The sequence below is a fragment of the Bos indicus x Bos taurus genome, chromosome 2 (assembly GCF_003369695.1).
Source record: "Bos indicus x Bos taurus breed Angus x Brahman F1 hybrid chromosome 2, Bos_hybrid_MaternalHap_v2.0, whole genome shotgun sequence".
Taxonomy (NCBI): Eukaryota; Metazoa; Chordata; class Mammalia; order Artiodactyla; family Bovidae; genus Bos; species Bos indicus x Bos taurus.
Genome location: NC_040077.1, coordinates 30,103,086 through 30,123,538, shown reverse-complemented (window position 1 = coordinate 30,123,538; position 20,453 = coordinate 30,103,086). Strand labels below are relative to the sequence as shown.

At 36.0% G+C, this 20,453-nt stretch overlaps 1 protein-coding gene across 6 annotated transcripts in view; it reads right to left on the bottom strand.

The window, feature by feature from the left end:
- Positions 1-20,453, bottom strand: part of LOC113903082 (sodium channel protein type 1 subunit alpha) — a 183,001-nt gene that overhangs the window by 57,351 nt on the left and 105,197 nt on the right. For all 6 annotated transcript variants that reach the window (XM_027558726.1, XM_027558708.1, XM_027558754.1 and 3 more), the window contains exons 3-11: positions 18,279-18,397; positions 16,087-16,176; positions 14,033-14,161; positions 11,457-11,548; positions 10,156-10,425; positions 4,486-4,549; positions 3,781-3,922; positions 2,920-3,126; positions 490-774 (exon numbers count right to left, since the gene is read on the bottom strand). In XM_027558726.1, the coding sequence (XP_027414527.1) occupies positions 490-774; positions 2,920-3,126; positions 3,781-3,922; positions 4,486-4,549; positions 10,156-10,425; positions 11,457-11,548; positions 14,033-14,161; positions 16,087-16,176; positions 18,279-18,397 (1,398 nt within the window). The remainder of the gene's footprint in view (positions 1-489; positions 775-2,919; positions 3,127-3,780; positions 3,923-4,485; positions 4,550-10,155; positions 10,426-11,456; positions 11,549-14,032; positions 14,162-16,086; positions 16,177-18,278; positions 18,398-20,453) is intronic.

Below are 20,453 nucleotides of genomic sequence, written 5' to 3'. Positions count from 1 at the left end.
CAGGTCTCCTGACTTTTGATGCTGTGCTACCTTAATACACCAAGCTGTAGAGCTTTCTCTCATGATTCAGATGTAAAGAATCCTCCTTCAATGCAGGATACCTGGGTTTGATCCTTGAGTCAGGAAAATCCCCAGGAGAAGGGAATGTCAACCCACTCCAGTATTCTTACCTGGAGAGTTCCAAGGACAGAGGGGCCTGGTGGGCCACAGTTCATGGGGTTGTGAGGATATGACTGAGTGACTAATACACACATACACACCAAGCTTCAGGTTTATATATATGCAAACTAAAATTCTTTCAAACTGTACAGAAAGGATAGGTTTAAATATATATATACATAAAATTTAAAAAGCAGTCAATTCAGTTGATAAAAATTCCTAAGTTGTAGTCACTTCTCCTCCCAGCCACCAGCCTCCCCTTCCCCGTCCCCCTGCCAGCTTCATGTTCTAATTTCCATCCAGGCATCATTTAACTCTGCAGTGCCATACCTGGTGTGGGGAGGAGTACCTCTTTTCGTATGTCAACCGATTCCCTTCTATGGAGAAGCGAAACCCTTTCCTCCTGATGCTGTCTTCAGATTCAGATTTCTGGAATTCATCATCATCTTTCTCTTCTCCACCAGATTGCTCTTTCTGTTTTCTTTTCTTTCTCCGATTTCTTCTTTCCTTTGCACTCTTGGAACTCAACTTGGAGGCTTCAGACGAGCTGTCTGAGAGCCTGCCTGCTGCACTAGGTTCTCTGGAATGCTCTGAGGCAGTTACAGCTGCTGCCTGCTACATTGAGGAGACATGGTTTCAGCACAGAAGTGGAGAAGAACTTACTTTTAAAAATATAGCTCAAGTATTTGCAAAGTATTTTAAAAAAAATTCAGCTGACTCCAGTTAATCTTACACTGAAGAAACTGCAAATATGAGGGATTTTTTTTCCTGTCCATCTAATATAGGCTTTTAGAAATAAATTGATTTTCTCTGTGCTAACATTTTTTACAGACCACATACTCAAAAGGATCAGACACCAACAAGAACATATATTCATATTTCTTTGGGGATTTGATTTACTCTAAAAAATGGCATCTGGTCCCATCACTTCATGGGAAATAGATGGGGAAACAGTGTCAGACTTTATTTTTGGGGGCTCCAAAATCACTGCAGATGGTGACTGCAGCCATGAAATTAAAAGACGCTTACTCCTTGGAAGGAAGTTATGACCAACCTAGATAGCATATTCAAAAGCAGAGACATTACTTTGCCAACAAAGGTCCGTCTAGTCAAGGCTATGGTTTTTCCAGTGGTCATGTATGGATGTGAGAGTTGGACTGTGAAGAAAGCTAAGCACCGAAAAATTGATGCTTTTGAACTGTGGTGTTGGAGAAGACTCTTGAGAGTCCCTTGGACTGCAAGGAGATCCAACCAGTCCATTCTGAAGGAGATCAGCCCTGGGATTTCTTTGGAAGGAATGATGCTAAAGCTGAAACTCCAGTACTTTGGCCACCTCATGAGAAGAGTTGACTCATTGGAAAAGACTCTGATGCTGGGAGGGATTGGGGGCAGGAGGAGAAGGGGACGACAGAGGATGAGATGGCTGGATGGCATCACTGACTCAATGGACGTGAGTCTCAGTGAACTCCAGGAGATGGTGATGGACAGGGAGGCCTGGCATGCTGAGATTCATGGGGTTGCAAAGAGTCGGACATGACTGAGCGACTGAACTGAACTGAAAAATTGGTAATTAGCACTGTCTTTTTTTCACTGGGGGAAAAAAGAAAAAAAAACAAAACTAGAGCATGGAAGAAAAGGTGATGAGTTACTTGGGGTCATATCCAAAGATAGGAGGCATGAGATAAAGAACTGAGGGCCTCTTTCAAGCTATTGAAACAGGATTGTCCAGTACCCTCAAAATATTATCAATCAAATTTATAGAAGGTGATATCCCATCTCACGTCTACAAAACTCTATCCAAAAGACTAGAGACCGGAGGGTCAATAGTTTCTGCTAAGCAAGACAAGACATTCAGTTCTCCAAAGATCATCCCCAGTTTTTCAAGTCAGCACTGGTTTTTGCTGGCTACATGGTCATGGGATGAAAACAGTGCTGTTTATCACAGCTTGTTGGAACTTTGTGATGATTTTCATTGTTCCAAGAGTGCCCTCAATATAGGCTTCCAAATAAATTAATATTCCCCAATCAACTTTCTTTTATAGTAAAGACAATGAGTTTTGATGCTAAACAGAAGTGAAGAAAGATGGAAGTGATAGGAAGAGCATTTTATCATACTATAAGATGAAGTAATTCTTAGGTTCCCTGATCTCCATAAAATTGGTGACTTTTATATGCCTACTGCTGTATCAGAGAGCATTACATTATTTGATCACTTCTTTATTTAGAAAGACAAGCAACCACACAAAAGACAACATATTTTTGGGTAAAGACTGTCTTCTAAGAACTACATGAACATCTTTTTACACAATAACCAATACATTTTTTTCTAAAAGAAGATGATTTCTTAGGGTTTTCTTCTAATGCCAGTATACTCATTCAGTAAAATTTCTCACCTGAGAAGACCTCAAAATCACATTTTTCCTTGAATTCTAAAATTTTTAAGATGATTAAATGTGCATGAATATTGCTATTTTATAATATTGTGGTCAATATTTTATAATAAATATATAAACAATATTTTATAATATTGTTTATAATATTGTGGTCAATATTATAAACATTTTAGAATAGTTAAACTAAAGGATTTACAGATGATCAAAATAATGTAGAAATACTGACTAACCCCCTATACTATCAGCTTCTCCTAAGTACAAATGATCATCTGGTTCTCACTTTCTTTCCAGTGTTGTTGTAACAACCAAAACAATAAAAAAAAGGTTCATACCACAAGACAGGACATACTTGATTTGGTGAATTTACCTGAGCTGCCTCCTGTTGCTTTTTAAGTTGTTCGAGCATCTGCTGAAATTCAGCCTCTTTCTGTTCCGCCTCTTCTAAGGTGGCCTGATTCTGTTCTTCATAGGCCATGGCCACCACAGCCAGGATCAAATTTATTAGATAGAAGGAGCCCAAGAAAATGACCAGCACAAAAAATATCATGTATGTTTTTCCAGCAGCACGTAATGTCTGAAAACAAGAATACCAGAATTATTTTTTTACAATATTTTTCTAACTGGTGGCTTCAATTGTCAACTTATTTTGTGTAGGACTCTGATATAAGTAATTATGATGGTCACATCCCCTCCTACTTTGTTGACTATCTGTTTCTTTAACCTCATCCTCTTCCTTCTCCCCTAACTCATGCATTTAGCATTCTAATCTGTAGGAGGGAATTCCTGGATTTACCAGGAATAAAGCAGAGTCAAATAATATACCATGGGGATCTCCATTAAAGAGCTGAACCTTTGAGTAAAGTCAGGAAGAGACCAAACTTATCCTTCTACATCTGTTTATTCATCTTCATCACCTGCCACCTGAAGGATAATACCTGAGGGGGTAAACGGAATTGAGAGGAAGCTGTGCTTTTCCATTTAGGAGCATCTGTGTATGGGAAGAGTGGGGAATATTTTTAGAGATCAAGGGGAAATGAGACAGAATTGTGTTCATAACACACTGCTATGCTTAATATGTGTTATAATCAATAAGACAAAGAAAGTCAAGTCTTCTGATTTCAAGGTCTGCTCTTTCCATTATATTATGGTGTGGTTTGGATTTCATAACTAAGTTGGTTTTCTTATATACTTCCAATTAAACACAATATGTGTTGCCTCAGGTTCTCACCAGCTGGTAAAGATTTTCCCAGAAGTCCTGAGTCATCAGTCGAAACAGTGACAAAAAAGCCCAACTGAAGGTATCAAAGCTTGTGTAGCCATAATTGGGATTTCTACCAGCTTTCACACACATGTATCCTTCTGGACATTGGCTGTAAATGCGGCAAAAGAAAGTATTATAAGAAGCTCTGCTGTGTTTTTATTTTGGTAGCACACTATACTTTAAATATTTGAGCTAGAAAGATTTGCTATTTCAAGGGATGAAAGTATGTAATAAGTATGAAATAAGTATGAAAGGATGAAAGTATTAAATAAGTAACACATTTCCCAACTTTTGACTTAATATAATTTTACTAATCACCTGATGTCATCATTAAAATATTGTATAGCATGCCTAGTAATATTTTACAAAACTATTTTCTGTCTGTAATCAGCGTGTTAACATGTGTTTAGTTCATTTTCTTAGCATGGATGCTCCAGAGTTGACTCATAGCTCACAAATACTCATCTAAAGGAACTGGCATTAAAGCTAAAGTGTTCCTTCTTGTTTTACACAACATGAAAGCTTGCCTAACATTTAAATAATCCCTCACCTTATAAATAAAAAAATCTTAATTATCACAAATTACTATAAATAAAATTAGCTGGCTGTTATCTGTCAGTTTGTACAAAAAAAGAGAAAATATGTATGCACACATACAGATTATTGGCTTACCCCGCATCTGAGCTATTGCCACACAGTAGTGCATCTGAAAAACCCTCCAGAAAATAATGATATCCTGTTTGGGAAAAAAAAAGTCACACGATGAACATTTGCATGACACTGCAAAATAAGATTAAGATCTGATTCTACTTTTTAAGTTTGTAGTTTTAAATACATAATATAATTTATTCCAAGGCAGAACTATTACTCCCTCTAAATATTAGCTATTATATCAAGGGGACTGGATGCTTACGTAAGAGTAGAAGACATTTGTTCTTTGTGAAGGTAAAACAAGCGATAATCACAGGAACTAACATAACATTTTTAAAAGTAACAGTGTTTTTCTACCCTCCTCATGAAAAATAAAAATTTCATTCTCTACAAATAGATAAGAATGATAGGGATTTCTTTGCTTTCTCAAGACTGCCACATACTTCAAAAGAAAGGAATTTTAGCTTTTCTGAACAGTAGTCTATATTTTTTAACACTTTATAAATGACTAATAAATTATAATTTATATTCTACCAATTTATAAAATATGTCATAGGTAACATAAAAGATGCATAAACCATGTCAATTATTAAAATAAGTGAAATTTAAAAATAATCTTAAATACTAAAGCTAAAATAATTATTATAGGTGAATATTTTATTAACTCTAAGTTTTCTGTCTCTGGGCAAAGTCCTTAGATTCTTTCAATATCCTGTTGAAATGTCAACTCTTCATGAACTATTCCTTGATATCTCCTACTTTCTTCCAATGAAGATAGGCAGAATTAAGAACTCTCACTATGCTACCAGAAACACATATACCCATTATTATTACATTCACTATCTTGTGTTGTAATTATTTGTTTACAACTCCTTGAAAAATGAATCATCGGTTATTTCCGTATTATTTGGGAATACATAGTATTTGGACATAGTAGCCTTTCAACAGGGCTTTCCTTGTGCCTCAGCTGGTAAAGAATCCAACTGCAACGCAGGAGACCTGGGTTCAATCCCTGGACTGGGAAGATCTCCTGGAGAAGGGAAAGGCTACCCACTCCAGTAATCTGGCCTGGAGAATTTGATGGACTGTATAGTCCTTGGGGTTGCAAAGAGTTGAACATGAATGAGCAACTTAACCTTCACTTCATTCCAGCCTTTCAATAAAGTTTACTGAATGAATAAGTAAAGGGATGACAAAAATTGAAACACATGAAATTAAAGAGTCATTTTGTAAAAAGAACAATTTAGGATTTTATAAGAAAAAATATTTTCTAGATGTTAAATTTTCTGAAAAATTTATTCTATGTAGTTTTGTAAGAGATACAAAGATGCATAATAAAATATTTTAATTCCCCATGTCATCTCTGAACATAAGAAAACAAAGGTATAATTTCTTAACTTGTAATTAAAATTAAACAATGTGAAAGAAATATGACATTTTCTGGAAAAATTTTTGATACTAGGTATTTATAAGGGAAGTTTTGTCCATTAAACTCAGTGATCTAGAAGTTTAATCTGAATAAAATATAACTCAAGCATAATGTTTATCTTTGATTTTAATAAATTAGATTTTCTATCACTTTCAAAAACAAACCATTTTATCTATAGGTGCATTTAGTTTAAAATACTCTTTTTTCAACAAATGGAATATTATTAGAAAAAATGATAAGACAGATTTTTAGGGCTGAAATAGCCTCAGATATTCTTAACTTCCTTTATTTTCAATGTAAGAAGATGGAGTTCAATACATTTTCCTTAAAGTGAATAAATCATAAGTGACACCCTCATAACCAGTTTCTTGATTAAAAAGAAAAACAGATTTCAGGGAGTTGGTGACATCAGTGAACTGATGGGCATCATATGAAATGAATAAGAGACGTTTCATGTGTTCCTCTTACACGTATTTTTCTCATCATTTGTCTTAATGTAGCAATTTATAATTATTTGCAAATTACTTGTTGGCATGTCAATAATATCATGGAAGAGTTCATCTGTATCAATCAAGGTATATTCCAGATTTACAACTATAAGAGACCCATTATTTTTTTTTTAATTTTATTTTATTTTTAAACTTTACAATATTGCATTAGTTTTGGCAAATATCGAAATAGTTTTTTTATTATGCTATCTTTACTTTCAGTTCAATTCCGTTCAGTTGCTCAGCTGTGTCCAACTCTTTGTGACCCCATGCTGCAGCACGCCAGGCCTCACTGTCCAAAGCCAACTCCTGGAATTTACTCAAACTCATGTCCACTGAGTCAGTGATGCCATCCAATGATCTCATCCTCTGTCATCCCCTTCTCCTTCTGCCTTCAATCTTTCCTAGCATCAGGGTCTTTTCCAGTGAGTCAGTTCTTCTCATCAGGAGGCCAAAGTATTGGAGTTTCAGCTTCAGCATCAGTCCTTGAATGAATATTCAGGACTGATTTCCTCTAGGATGGACTGGTTGGATCTCTTTGTAGTCCAAGGGACTCTCAAGAGTCTTCTCCAACACCACAGTTCAAAAGCATCAATTTTTAGGTGCCCAACTTTCCTTATAGTCCAACTCTCACATCCATACATGACCACTGGAAAAACCAGTAGCTCTGACTAAAAAAAAATCTAGCTTTGACTAGACAGACCTTTGTTGGCAAAGTAATGTGTTGGTCATAGATTTTCTTTCAAGGAGCAAGTGTCTTTTAATTTCATGGCTGCAGTCAACATCTGCAGTGATTCTGGAGCCCCCCAAAATAAAGTCAGACACTGTTTCCACTGTTTCCCCATCCATTTACCATGAAGTGATGGGACCGGATGCCATGATCTTAGTTTTCTGAATGTTGAGTTTTAAACCAACTTTTTCATTCTCCTCTTTCACCTTCATAAGAGGCTCTTTAGTTCTTCTTCACTTTCAGTCATAAGGGTGATGTCATCTGTGTATCTGAAGTTATTGATATTCCAATGTTGATTTCAGCTTGTGTTTCATCTAGTCCAGTATTTCTCATAATATACTCTGCATATACAGCCTTGACATATTCCTTTCCCAATTGGGAACCAGTCTGTTGTTCCATTTCCAGTTCTGTTGCTTCCTGAGCTACATACAGATTTCTCAGGAGGTAGGTCAGGTGGTTGGGTATTAACATCTCTGGTTCCTCTGACTTTTCTAAATCCAGCTTGAACATCTGGAAGTTCATGGTTCATGTACTGTTGAAGCCTGGCTTGGAGAATTTTCAGCATTAATTTGCTAGCGTGTGAGATGAGTGCAATTGTGTGGTAGTTTGAGCATTCTTTGGCATTGCTTTTCTTTGGGAATGGAATGAAAACTGACCTGTTCCTGTCCTGTGGCCACTGCTGAGTTTTCCAAATTTGCTGGCATATTGAGTGCAACATTTTAACAGCATCATCTTTGAGGATTTGAAATAGCTCTACTGGAATTCCATCACCTCCACTAGGTTTGTTCCTAAGGCCCACTTGACTTAGGACTCCAGGATGTCTGGATGTCCTGGTTCTAGGTGAGTGATCATACCATCCTGATTATCTGGGTCATTAAGATCTTTTTTGTATAGTTCTTCTGTGCATTCATGCCACCTCTTCTTAATACCTTCTGCTTCTGTTAGGTCCAAACCATTTTTGTCTTTTATTGTGCCCATCTTTGCATGAAATGTTCCCTTGGTATCTCTAATTTTCTTGAAGAGATCTCTAGTCTTTCCTATTTTATTGTTTTCCTCTATTTCTTTGTTGTGATCACTGAGGAAGGCTTTCTTATCTCTCCTTGCTATTCTTTGGAACTCTGCATTCAAATGGGTATATCTTTCCTTTATTCCTTTGCCTTTTGCTTCTCTTCTTTACATAGCTATTTTTAAGGCCTCCTCAGACAACCATTTTGCCTTTTTGCATTTCTTTTTCTTGGGGATGGTCTTGATCACTGTCTCCTGTACTATGTCATGAACCTCCATCCTATCAGACACTCTATCAGATCTAATCCCTTGAATCTATTTGTCACTTCCACTGTATAATCATAAGTGACTTGATTTAGGTCATACCTGAACGGTCTAGGGGTTTTCCCTATTTTTTTCAATTTAAGTCTGAATTTGGCAATAAGGAGTTCATGATCTGAGCTACAGTCAGCTCCTGGTCTAGAGCTCTCCATCTTTGGCTGCAAAAAATACAATCAATCTGATTTTGGTATTGACCATCTGGTGATGACCATATGTAGAGTCTTCCCTTGTGTTGTTGGAAGAGGGTGTTTGCTAAGACCAGTGCATTCTCTTGGCAAAACTCTATTAGCTTTTGCCCTGCTTCATTCTGTACTCCAAGGCCAAATTTGCCTGTTACTCCAGGTGTTTCTTGACTTGCTACTTTTGCATTCTAGTCCCCTATAATGAAAAAGACATCTTTTGTTGTTGTTGTTAGTTCTAGAAGATCTTGTAGGTCTTCATAGAACCATTCAACTTCAGCTTCTTCAGCATTACACTCAGGGCATAGACTTGATTACCGTGATATTGAATGGTTTGCCTGAAACAGAGATCATTCTGTCATTTTTGAGATTGCATACAAGTACTGCATTTCGGACACTTTTGTTGACAATAATGGCTCCTCCATTTCTTCTAAGGGATTCTTGCCCACAGTACTAGATATAACTAAGATAGCATTTTTTTTTAAAGAATTATCAAATCACCAGTAAGTTAACCTTTAAGACTAATTCTACTTGTTTCACATAATCATTACTAAGACTTTCTTTCTTCTTTGATTTTTTTCCCCTAAGTATTACTCATCTCCTTAAAATAATAAAGATACAGCTATATTTATGCACCTGTACAGTCTTAGTTTTATATATTTAATATTTTTCTTTAAAAAAATGTTCTCTTTTCCCATGAATCATGGTCTTTTTCTCTGCTTTTGAAATATTGCTACTGGCAGATACTAAAATTATACAACAAAAAAATTTTGCTTATTTTTATTGTCACTTTCAAAAGAGAAAGGATACTGGGCCATTTATTTTTTCATCCTTCTATACTAGAATATTTAAACATTTGCATATTTTGTCTAAACTCTTGAAATAAAGGTAAACTGATTCCAATATCTTTACAGATTTTTGACATCTTAAACTTCTCTCTCCTAAAGGTTTACTGATTCTCATTTCCTTCTTTTTGATGGAATACTACTTAAAATTCTCATTTTACAATTGTAAAAACTATTTATCTTTAGGTCTTCACTTGATTTCTATAAAATAACAATAAAAGTTACCTATTAAACTATAAGTACCCTGGAACCATGTGCCATCACCATTATTTTCCTGGAATCCTGTGCAGTTTCTGGTACATAAAATGCATTCTAAAATTGGTATTTAATAAGTTATATTTGCATAATACTTTTGAGTTAACAAAGGGCCTTCAAATATTTTATTTGATTGCCTCAAATGAGACAATGTATAGCTTCATACCTTGATGAGAAGAATGTACAGAAACCCAGTATCCTATGAAAATTTCTTTCTTGCTGAATTTTTCAGTCTCTCATCAGATGATGTGACAGAAAGTGGCATTTAAGAGTTATAATTAGAATATTTATCACTCAAACAATTAAATTTATGTGCAAACCATTATAAGGCAATAAAGATACCACAGCCTGTTACACAATCATTTAAAAATTTTTCCATGCCTATATGGAAAGAAGATCAGCAATGAAAAAAATAAACCTACATAATAGCAATTCTTACTTGAATCTTGAATATACGACTTCCAGTCAAACTCATTTCGCGTTTCGTTTACAAATGTGCCATTGTAATTCTTGGTTATGTTCTTCTCTACAGTGTGCTCCTCCAGGGAAGCGTTGGTAGGAGGCCACTGCACACATTTATTCCGCAGGTTGCCCATAAAGAGCTGCAGCCCAATCAGGGCGAACACACTCAAACAGAACACAGTTAGGATCATGACATCTGAGAGCTTTTTCACAGACTGGATCAGGGCCCCCACGATGGTTTTCAGACCTGAAAGAAGGAAGGTTATTACTATGAAGACTTAGAATGTCTGAAGTAAGAAAAGCTTCACACAATTTTCTTGAAAACATAGATTCCATAAGTATGTTTGAAAATGACTGCAATCAGTGGTAAAGGGAAAGCAACACTTCATGGAAGGTTGAAGTGCTGATGAAAATAAACTTTGGAAACATAACGATCTGAACGATGAAATGAAAATCCATATCCCATTACATTTGGATAAAATAGCTGGAAGTTCATGGTCTTCACAAGGCCTATATGAAGAAAAATACCTTGTATTTCTCTGGTTTGCTAATGAAACTTGCCCTGTACTTTCATTAGGGACAGTGGTCAGTTTTATGACAAGTTACCAGAATAAAAATATTTTCAAATTCCTATTTATAAGTAGGAAAGATTTTGCTATAAAACTGGAGGCAGTTTGGAGTATAATTGCACTTTAAGATAATAAAGGGGAGTTTATTGGGGAGTTTTCTGGCAGTTTAGTGGTTAGGATTTGCTACTTTTCCTACCATGGTCCAAGTTCAAAGCCTCGTTGGGTAACTAAGATCCCCCAAGCCACACAGCATGGCTTAAAAGATAATAAATCCTCCAGCAGACCCATGCTACTCTTTGCTATCTTATTTCCTTGTCTTTTTAAACAATATTAAGATTCACATTGTACAGACATTGTCATCAATGCCTAAAATTAACAAGAAATTACAGACCAGTACATTTGACAGGGAACAAATCTTTAGTACAACTGACATGGAAGAAAAAACCCAGGACTTATTTAAGTGCAAATCACATAGACTGTATAATACAGTGTCTCATGCAAGAAAGTATTGAACTCCAAGACTGATGAAAAATATGAAAACATAAACATTTATGTTCAAATAATAAGAATTATTTTCTGGGTAACACTCATTTTTTTATTATTATGATTTAAATTATTATGATCCCCAATTTTATGTAACGCTGAGTGTTAAGAAAAGAGACTGTTGTTGAAAAATCATGACAGCTGAGCCTCAGTGTTTAACCCTCACCTGGAATGACTGAAATTGTTTTCAGCGCTCGGAGAACTCTGAATGTTCTCAATGCGGAGACATTGCCCAGGTCCACAAACTCTGTCACATATCTGAAATAGGGAGTTCACACACAAACACAATAACAGGATACAAAGAAAGAGCCATAGGTACAAGAAGCCTTATGCTTTGCACTGACCACTTCTTACCTGGAATTACAGAAATAGTTTTCAAAGCTCTCAAGACTCTGAAAGTGTGAACAGCTGAAAAATTGCCTAGGCTTACAAATTCTGTTACATACCTGTAGAATTAAATTAGAGTTATTCAAGAATTAAGTAGCATTTATATTATTTGCTTGGGTCTTTTATAAAGCCCTTCTTCGTGATTTTGAATGATAATTTTGTCAGTAACAATTTAGAAGTTAGGGTCCATCACTATGGTTTTCTTTACTTACATCATTTAAGGCCATGAAGTGGATGTAAATTTCTTAAGTACACAATCCTTTTGTCATTGCAGAAAGCAGTACAATCAATATGGGTAATTTAGGAGAATTAAGTAAAAGGACAATAATTCTTGGCTATAGTTTTAGGCAGAAAGAGAAGAAGAACTAAAGAGCCTCTTGATTAAAGTCAAAGAGGAGAGTGAAAAAGTTGACTTAAAACTCAACATTCAAAAAATAAAGACCATGACATCCGGTCCCATCACTTCATGGCAGATAGATGGGGAAACTATGGAAACAGTGAGAGATTTTATTTTGGAGGGCTCCAAAATCACTGCAAATGGTGATTGTAGCCATGAAATTAAAAGATGCTTGCTCCTTGGAAGAAAAGCTAAGACCAACCTAGATAGCATATTAAAAAGCAGAGACATTACTTTGCCAACAAAGGTCCATCTAGTCAAAGCTATGGTTTTTCCAGTGGTCATGTATGGATGAGAGAGTTGGACCATAAAGAAAGCTGAGCGTCAAAGAATTGATGCTTTTGAACTGTGGTGTTGAAGAAGAGTCTTGAGAGTCCCTTGGACTGCAAGGAGATCCAACCAGTCAATCCTAAAGGAAATCCGTCTTGAACATTTATTGGACGGACTGATGCTGAAACTGAAAACTCCAATACTTTGGCCACTTGATGCAAAGAACTAACTCACTGGAAAAGACCCTGATGCTGGGAAAGACTGAAGGGCAGGAGCAGAAGGGGATGACAGAGGATGAGATGGTTGGATGGCATCACCAACTCAATGTACGTTGAGTCTGAGCAAGTTCCAGGAGTTGGTGATGGACAGGGAGGCCTGGCGTGCTGCAGTCCATGGGGTCACAAAGGGTCAGACATGACTAAGTGATTGAACTGAACTAATAGTCTTAGGCCTTCAGTTTTTAAAAAATATATGAAATCATCCAAGAGAAATTCAGGCAGACTGACTTACTGCCTATCCATATGTGATCAGGATTTTTTGGTGTAACTCTTAAGTGAAAGCTAGGAAAATTAAGAACAATATTTTATGGGGGCCCAATGATCACTCTTGCCATTCCTGTTATTTTAGCCTCAAGAAACAATAGCCCCTCAAAAATGCTTTCTTTTGAGCCATGGCCAGAGGGGACGGTGAAGAATCAGCTCATCTTGAATAGATATGGAATTTAGATGAGACAGGCAGCATTTGGAGCCTTGAGAATATCAGCTCCATTTCTCCTCTGCTCATCTTCCCACATCCTTATGCCTGTAAGAGGCCAAGTAAACCAGCTGCTGAAGAATGAGGGTGAACCACATTGGTCCATCTTCCTCTACATTCTAATTTCATCTAGTGCACAGCGGCCTTCTGTTATTTTTCTGGGTTTCTTCTTTCTTGGGGAAGTTTATCACTAGACAAAAAAAAAAAAAAGCAGACTGCAGAAGTTGTGTTGTGTGCATTACTGAATTTATCTGGTTGGGAAATAAGGATAAGAAGGTTTATATAAAGAAAATGATGAGGAAAATTAGAAGGGGAAAGAAGGAGAGGAAGAAAGGAAAGGATCAAGTGAGAAATAGGAAGAGTCAGAGAGTATGCTTGTTTGTAAGCCTTAATTGTGCATTTGTTGATGACATAACCATTTAATAGCAAATATATATTAAGAACCTTATGTTTTTCTATTAGTTTGTTATGTCAAAATGTTTTGATGTTTATTTTCTATTATTCTACCTAAGAAACTGGGGAGAGTGCATGACGTGGGTAAGGTCAATGGACATTTGCAGGGCCAGTAGAGGGTTTTTTGGTTGTAATTTTTAAAAACACTTTCACAGATATATTATAAGTACACTTTTGCTTCCATATTAGTGTGTGTGTGTATATGTGTGAATGTGTGTGTGTACTGTTGAAACAGCAGCATGTATAAAATTTGCTGACAATGTTTGTTATGTGTGAACATTATAATTTCAATTACTGCAAAGCCTTTATGCCAAAGTGAAATGCCTCTTTGACCTCTGTTGCACTAAATTAAAATCCAGAGCTTAAATGTATAAATCACACAGAAACATTCTACAGTTAAAGCAAGCTTATTCTTTAAAAGCATGAACACTTGTAGAAGCCAAAATATATCCTATTTTGAAGCTTCCAAGAAAAACACTTACGCAAATGTAATGACAGTGAAGTCGAGCCAGTTCCATGGGTCTCGAAGGAAAGTAAAATCTTCTAAACAGAAGCCCCTTGCAATAATTTTTATAAGTGATTCAAAAGTATATATTCCTGTGAAGGTGTACCTGGAGACAAGTATCCAAAAAGAATGAATAAACTAATCACTTTCTTTCATGACATATCAATTTCTTAACACTCTCTCATTATGTTAATAACAAACATTTAAAAAGGAATCATGCAGGTTAAAATTATTTTCATGGAAATAAAACATAGTCTGAAATTTAAATTCAACTCCTTAACGCACACAGAGTTGTTTTTAAATTGCCCTAAGGGTAGAGTGAGAAATACATACTGTATAAAGTGTATCTGAAATGTCTTAGTATTGACACAAATGAATAGAGCCTCCTGAGAATTATCCAGTACATTCACATGATGGAGTAGCTGATCAATAATATTGTGGAAGCATAAAATTATTTTCCTTAGAAAGTAAAATGCTTAATTTCAATCATGTTTTATGACTGAGGGAACATGGACAAATTAGTAAGTCTTAAGTTTTCCTCTTTTTTCAAGATAAGCTAAGTTAACTTAGTTGGGAAAAGAATTTTGTTCATGCCAAATGGATAATTCTAGGGTCATCAGAGGTGAAAATCTAATTTTGAATAAAATATTGAGACAGATTGGAAATCCAAAATTTAAACGACTTAGTCAGTTTAAATGAGAAGAAATTTATAGATTTCCAACTAGAAACTTAGATGTTTTCATCTTCATCTCAGAAGTTGGATAATGAAATCACAGAAACAAGGATGACTTGAGACCTGTGGGCCTCACACATTAGTATTAATACTTAAGCAATCCTTTGTATATAATTTTTTAAAAATTTCCCTCAGAATCTCTGGGCTTTCCTAGTGGCTCAGCTGGGAAACAATCCACCTGCAATGCAGAAGATCTGGGTTCGATCCCTGGGTTGGGAAGATCCCCTGGAGAAGGGAAAGTCTCCCCACTCCAGTATTCTGGCCTGGAGAATTTGATAGCCTGTATAGTCCATGGGGTTGAAAAGAGTTGGACACGATTGAGCGACTTTCACTTCTTCAGAAACTCTATCTTTTTATTGGTTCTAACCTGGAAGTGTCCAGGAAGGGAAAAGGCCCTTAGAATACCCCCATGGTTGTTGTTTTAAGGGTCAGAAGCCACAGAGCAATAGTGGTCACCACGCCAGCCATGAGAACAGCCCCAGCAGCACTTACCACATATCTGGCCTCGCTGTCCTCAAAGTATCCCAGAAGAGTCCATTAGAACAGTTAGCAATGCACTTGGTTTCTGAAAATGCTACTCTTTTATTTCAGTATGCGTGTGTGTGTGTGTGTGGGGGTGTTAGTTGCTCAGTTGTGTCCAACTCTTTGTGACCCCATAGACTATAACCCGCCAGGTTCCTCTGCCCATAGAATTCTCCAGGCAAGAATACAGGAGTGTATTGCCTTTTCCTTCTCCAGGGGATCGTTCCAATCCAGGGATTAAAATCTGGTCTCCTGCATTGCAGGCAGATTCTTTACTGTCTGAGTGACTAGGGAGGCTCAGTTAGCAGAGCCCTCAGTTTATTAAATATTCAAGTTTGAAAATCCCAAATTTCGGGATTTTTTTCCCAGCAGATATTTTGGTTGACCACATTTGAAACCAATATGGGCCTGGCACAGAGTGGCTGTGCCTGATGGAAGTGTAAACTTGGTGAGGCTTCATAGTATGTTTTTAGGGCATGTGGAAGACTCACTGAATTAATCTGGAAGTTAACTGGAACCAAGGTCTACCACATTGGTTCCTTTCTGTGATAACTTTCACCATATTTGCTCTGGCCACTGTATATCCTAAAGGAAGAGTGATGAGTGTACAAGAATGATGGGCTTCTGGTCACCACCAAGTACACATGGAGAGATATTAAATCCTAAATACATATATATAGACATAGATATACATCTCTATGTCTATGCAACAATACACACACACACACACACACACTTATACATACTCACATAGGTGGCTTATAAGTTGAACTTACTCTACATTCTTTGTCCAGTCGGGAGGGTTACTCATTGTCATAAACACACAGTTTGTCAAAATAGTGCACATAATTAGCATGCTGAATAATGTAGGTTATTGTTAAGGAACACACAGAAGAAAACCCAAACCCATGTATTATATTATATAAAACTAACATTGAAAAGCTCAACCTGCAGTTTGGCCAGGAATCAGTGACAAACATACTGTGGGCAAATTATCTAATCTCTTTAAATTTCATTTTTCTCATCCTTAAATTTATATAATAACACTACTCTCACAGAGTAGTTGTATAGATTGAATGAGATAATGTACGAGAAAGCTTTATAAAAGTATAAAGTGTGGTTTTTGCTACTATTATTAAATCAATCTATTTATTCCCAGAAGACCTTATTGGGAAAACTGTGGGCATTCTGGAACTGCATAGATTTGAGCAGAGAGCACTGATGTGAACTAATTTAGTTGATTAAAATAGTGAATTGCTGAGGAAGGCACATCCTGGCAGAATTATAATTTCTTAAACACACGTGATACAATATGGATGAATATATTATAGTACGGTGTTAAATGTCAGGTCGCTTTATTTCAAGTGTTTGTAAACATATAGCAGCATTGGATAAGATTGAAAGTGAATATTTCAAAGTCATGCCTTAGCATGATAAAATTCAACATAAAGGTGATCTTAGCAACATGAAAATGACTCGGGTAAGTCACTCAACCTCTCTGTGCCACTGAACTTTCTAGTGTCTCCACTGAATTTTACGCAGTGGAGCTAATCAGATGTGGAACTCATCAATTTGAGGTACAGATTAAATGGGATAATATGTGTGAGTTATTGGAATAGGTCTGGTTAGTAGCTATGATCTAAATGTTAGTGAAACAAATGACTAGGACCTAACAGAATTATGGAGCTGAAAGGGACCTTGAAAAACAACTGTTTAATTCCCGTATTTTAGAAATTAGAGAAATAAAGCTAAAACTTTAGAGAAATTAGATAACTTGGCCAAGGAGTAAAACACAGATTTCTTGCATTCATATCTAACATTCAACAACAGTCAACAGCCAAAGCAAAAATTTTCCATAAGAGAAAAAGAAAGTTTTCATCAAATGACCACACGATGGCACTAGGAACACAAACTAGGATAAAGAAACCTCCATAAATGTCAAAGCTCGGGACATGTAAAAGTTATGTTTCAAATCTTTGAAATTCACTAATACCATACTTATACCATAAGGAATCTCTTATTATCAGTTTAAAAATAGAGTGGAATGTTAAGTTTTTTTCTACTTACAAGTAGATGATAGTTATACCAGTAATGGTATAGAAGATAGAGCAGATGATAATTATAGATGATAAGTAGATGATAATTATACCAGTAATTCTATATTTATTATTGCCAAAGCCATCAAATGAGACATAATCAGAAGTGAAGGCTTTTGGCCAAGGAGTAGGAACAGATAAATTTAGTTGCCGAGTCCTTTTTTTTTTTTTTTTAACACCAGTGAGAATCACAAAGCTAAATCCCTGAAGACCTTTTGGAAATACAATCCCTGCATCTTTCATTAACTTTCAGAGTCTTTACTAAGCAATCAGTTTTGCACGGCAGAGTCATAATTCAATGACTTCTATTTGAAATTCAGCCAGTGATCCAGTACTTCCTTCACGAATTTCATTAGGAAAGTTCAAAAACTAGCTACATATTGGCCAGAGCCCCCTGATCGTCTCCAGTGGAAATTATGCTTAAAGGTTAACTCTAAGGTACACTAAAATGCTTTATATTATAGACATGGTTATACTTGGCTCTGGATATAGGTTTGGTTTTCTTACTATTATATCAGGATTCCATGCAAATTCCAGAAAGTCACAAACTTTATACAATATTGTAAAAATAAGTCTGTTTTACACTAGATTTGTAGGATGAGTAATTTTAGAAAGAGATATATAATGTTAGAATTTGATATATAATAGACTGAAATATACATATAGTGTGTATATATAATAGTAAAGACTGTAAATTTCAGTAACATTAATGTAATAAATTTTAAGAAAATGCTTATATGACAAAAGGAAATACAAAATGAAAATGATAAAAACCACAGAATATGACATTTCCCAACTTAATCTTACATTTAGCTACAAAGCACTTATAGATTATGTACAAATAGCTAATATCGATCACTTGAAAAGGATATGAATGTACCAAAATCTTAATAGCTATTTTCCTAAGAGGATTGAAGGGAGTTAAAATGTACAGGGCAGAGGTGGCACTGAACCGGAAGATGGCCTTCCCTTTATTCAATACTATAAAAGTCTGTAAGATAGGAACACAACACAGAAGTATAAAGTATCAACCATTTAAACTCTATTACCCACCTTCTGTTATTTGTCAACATGAGTTATTCCAGTGTTGCAACTTTTTGATGTGTACCATAAGGACAAACTGTTCCAGGCTCTCTTAACTAGAAACAATATCCAGTGATATCACTTACCTTTGACTTGATACTGCAGTTTTATTGTTTATAAGATAGTTAGCCAAAATAATTTATTTTCTTTCTTAGTATTTTAAATATCTAAGTTAAATGAAAGTCTCAAAAGGGTTCACATTTCATTCTACAGATCCTTAAGACACTGCAGTTCTTTTACAGTGATTTCAGCTTTCTCATTTTGATTACCTTGAAAATTAATGATGTAGAATGCAAATCATTTAATAACACTAATACTTTTTGAAATATTCTTTTACCATTTCTCCTGATAAAAAATCACTCTGTTTATAATAGGAAATAGAAACAGCCACCACTAAACCCACTCTTGGGTTAGATGGATGTAAACCAGTGATTGATTTCTGGAGGCCAAGTTCCCTGGAGAATATCTGCTGACTAGAGTACTAAATTCTGTATTTGGATTTCTGAGTTAGCTGACACATTGAATTCCAGTCCCAACTGATTGCCTATTTCATGTAGTGCTTTGTTAGCATAGAGGAAAAGATCAAAGACCCTGAAAAATCCAGGATGCATGGATGTGAATGGAATTGGCATTCCAAAATTTAGCCATATTTGAGCACAATTAACGGTATGTAGACAAAACAACAACAAACAAAGCAGCAATGTACAACCCTGTATCAAGGATTCTTACTCATTGTTTCTTAGGACCTTTATATATATTCAAATAGCCTGGGGGTGATGAAAGGAAGCCTATTTCTCTAGGAAAGCCTATTTCTTTATGAAGAACATATCTTGGGAAGGGAACTACAAATCTTTTAAATTTAAATTCACCCATTCTTTCAAAAATTCTACCCCCTTCTAAGATGCATAGATGGAAGCCAGCATTACTACATAGCAAGCATTAACCTTATGCTTACTTTCTAGTAAGAATCTTTGACAAGTGTTTATTCTGTACGTTTAGTCTTCAGGTATTCACAGATTTCTCAACTCTTTTTCCCTCTATTTTCAGGGTTTTCTAAATGCAAGCAATCATTCCAAAATATTTACTGAGATATTGTTTGAAACTAGCACTTCCTGGCTGGTATGGGTACAAGTGCCCTAAATGAGAGCTTTGAACCTGGTCCAACCAGTGCTGGTCTCCAACTTTTTCCTGATCTGCAACATGACACTGAGAGTAAGTATTCAGAAATGTGTCTGACAAACTAATTTTACATCTGTTGCATCTAAAAATAAAACAGAAGAGTGTATTTTGTGGGTCTGTTTTTTCAATTTTCTGAAGATTAATTTTATTGTATTTTATAGACTAGCCACCTCATCTTCACAATAGAGAGTTTGAGAAGCATTGCTCTACATGGAACTTTGACTCCATGTTTCCACTTTCATCTCTGATGGACTATGGGTCAAGAATACAAAGAAAACTGTATCATCATATCCATTTGTAAGAGGTAAGAGTTTCACACGTGCTTACTGGAGGAGCAATCACCTGTGTCTATAGTACTTTGTGCCTTTTTCTCTGATTCGTTCAGTGCCCCTGTCCCTAAATGACATTGTGATATCATCATACAAAGTGCACAGACTTGTGCAATGCAAATGCTTTTGCCCTAGGGAGTACACACATGCAAGGACACAGCAAGGCCCTGAGTGAGCTAATTCGGGACCAAATATGGTCCACCTTGCAAACCTCTTGCCTATGCTTCCTCTCCCCAGAATTATGCTGAGTAAACCCTAGTAGAAATATTATGGGCTGGGAGTGGGAGAGCCAGTAAAAACATAATATAGGATATATTTTTTAAAAATAAAAATACCCTTGTTTCAAATAATATTACAAGCCTAATTTTGGAAAGGGCTTCCCTGGTGGCTCAGTGGTAAAGAATCTGCCTGCAATGCAAGAGATGTTGAATTGAATCCCTGGAGCAGGAAATGACA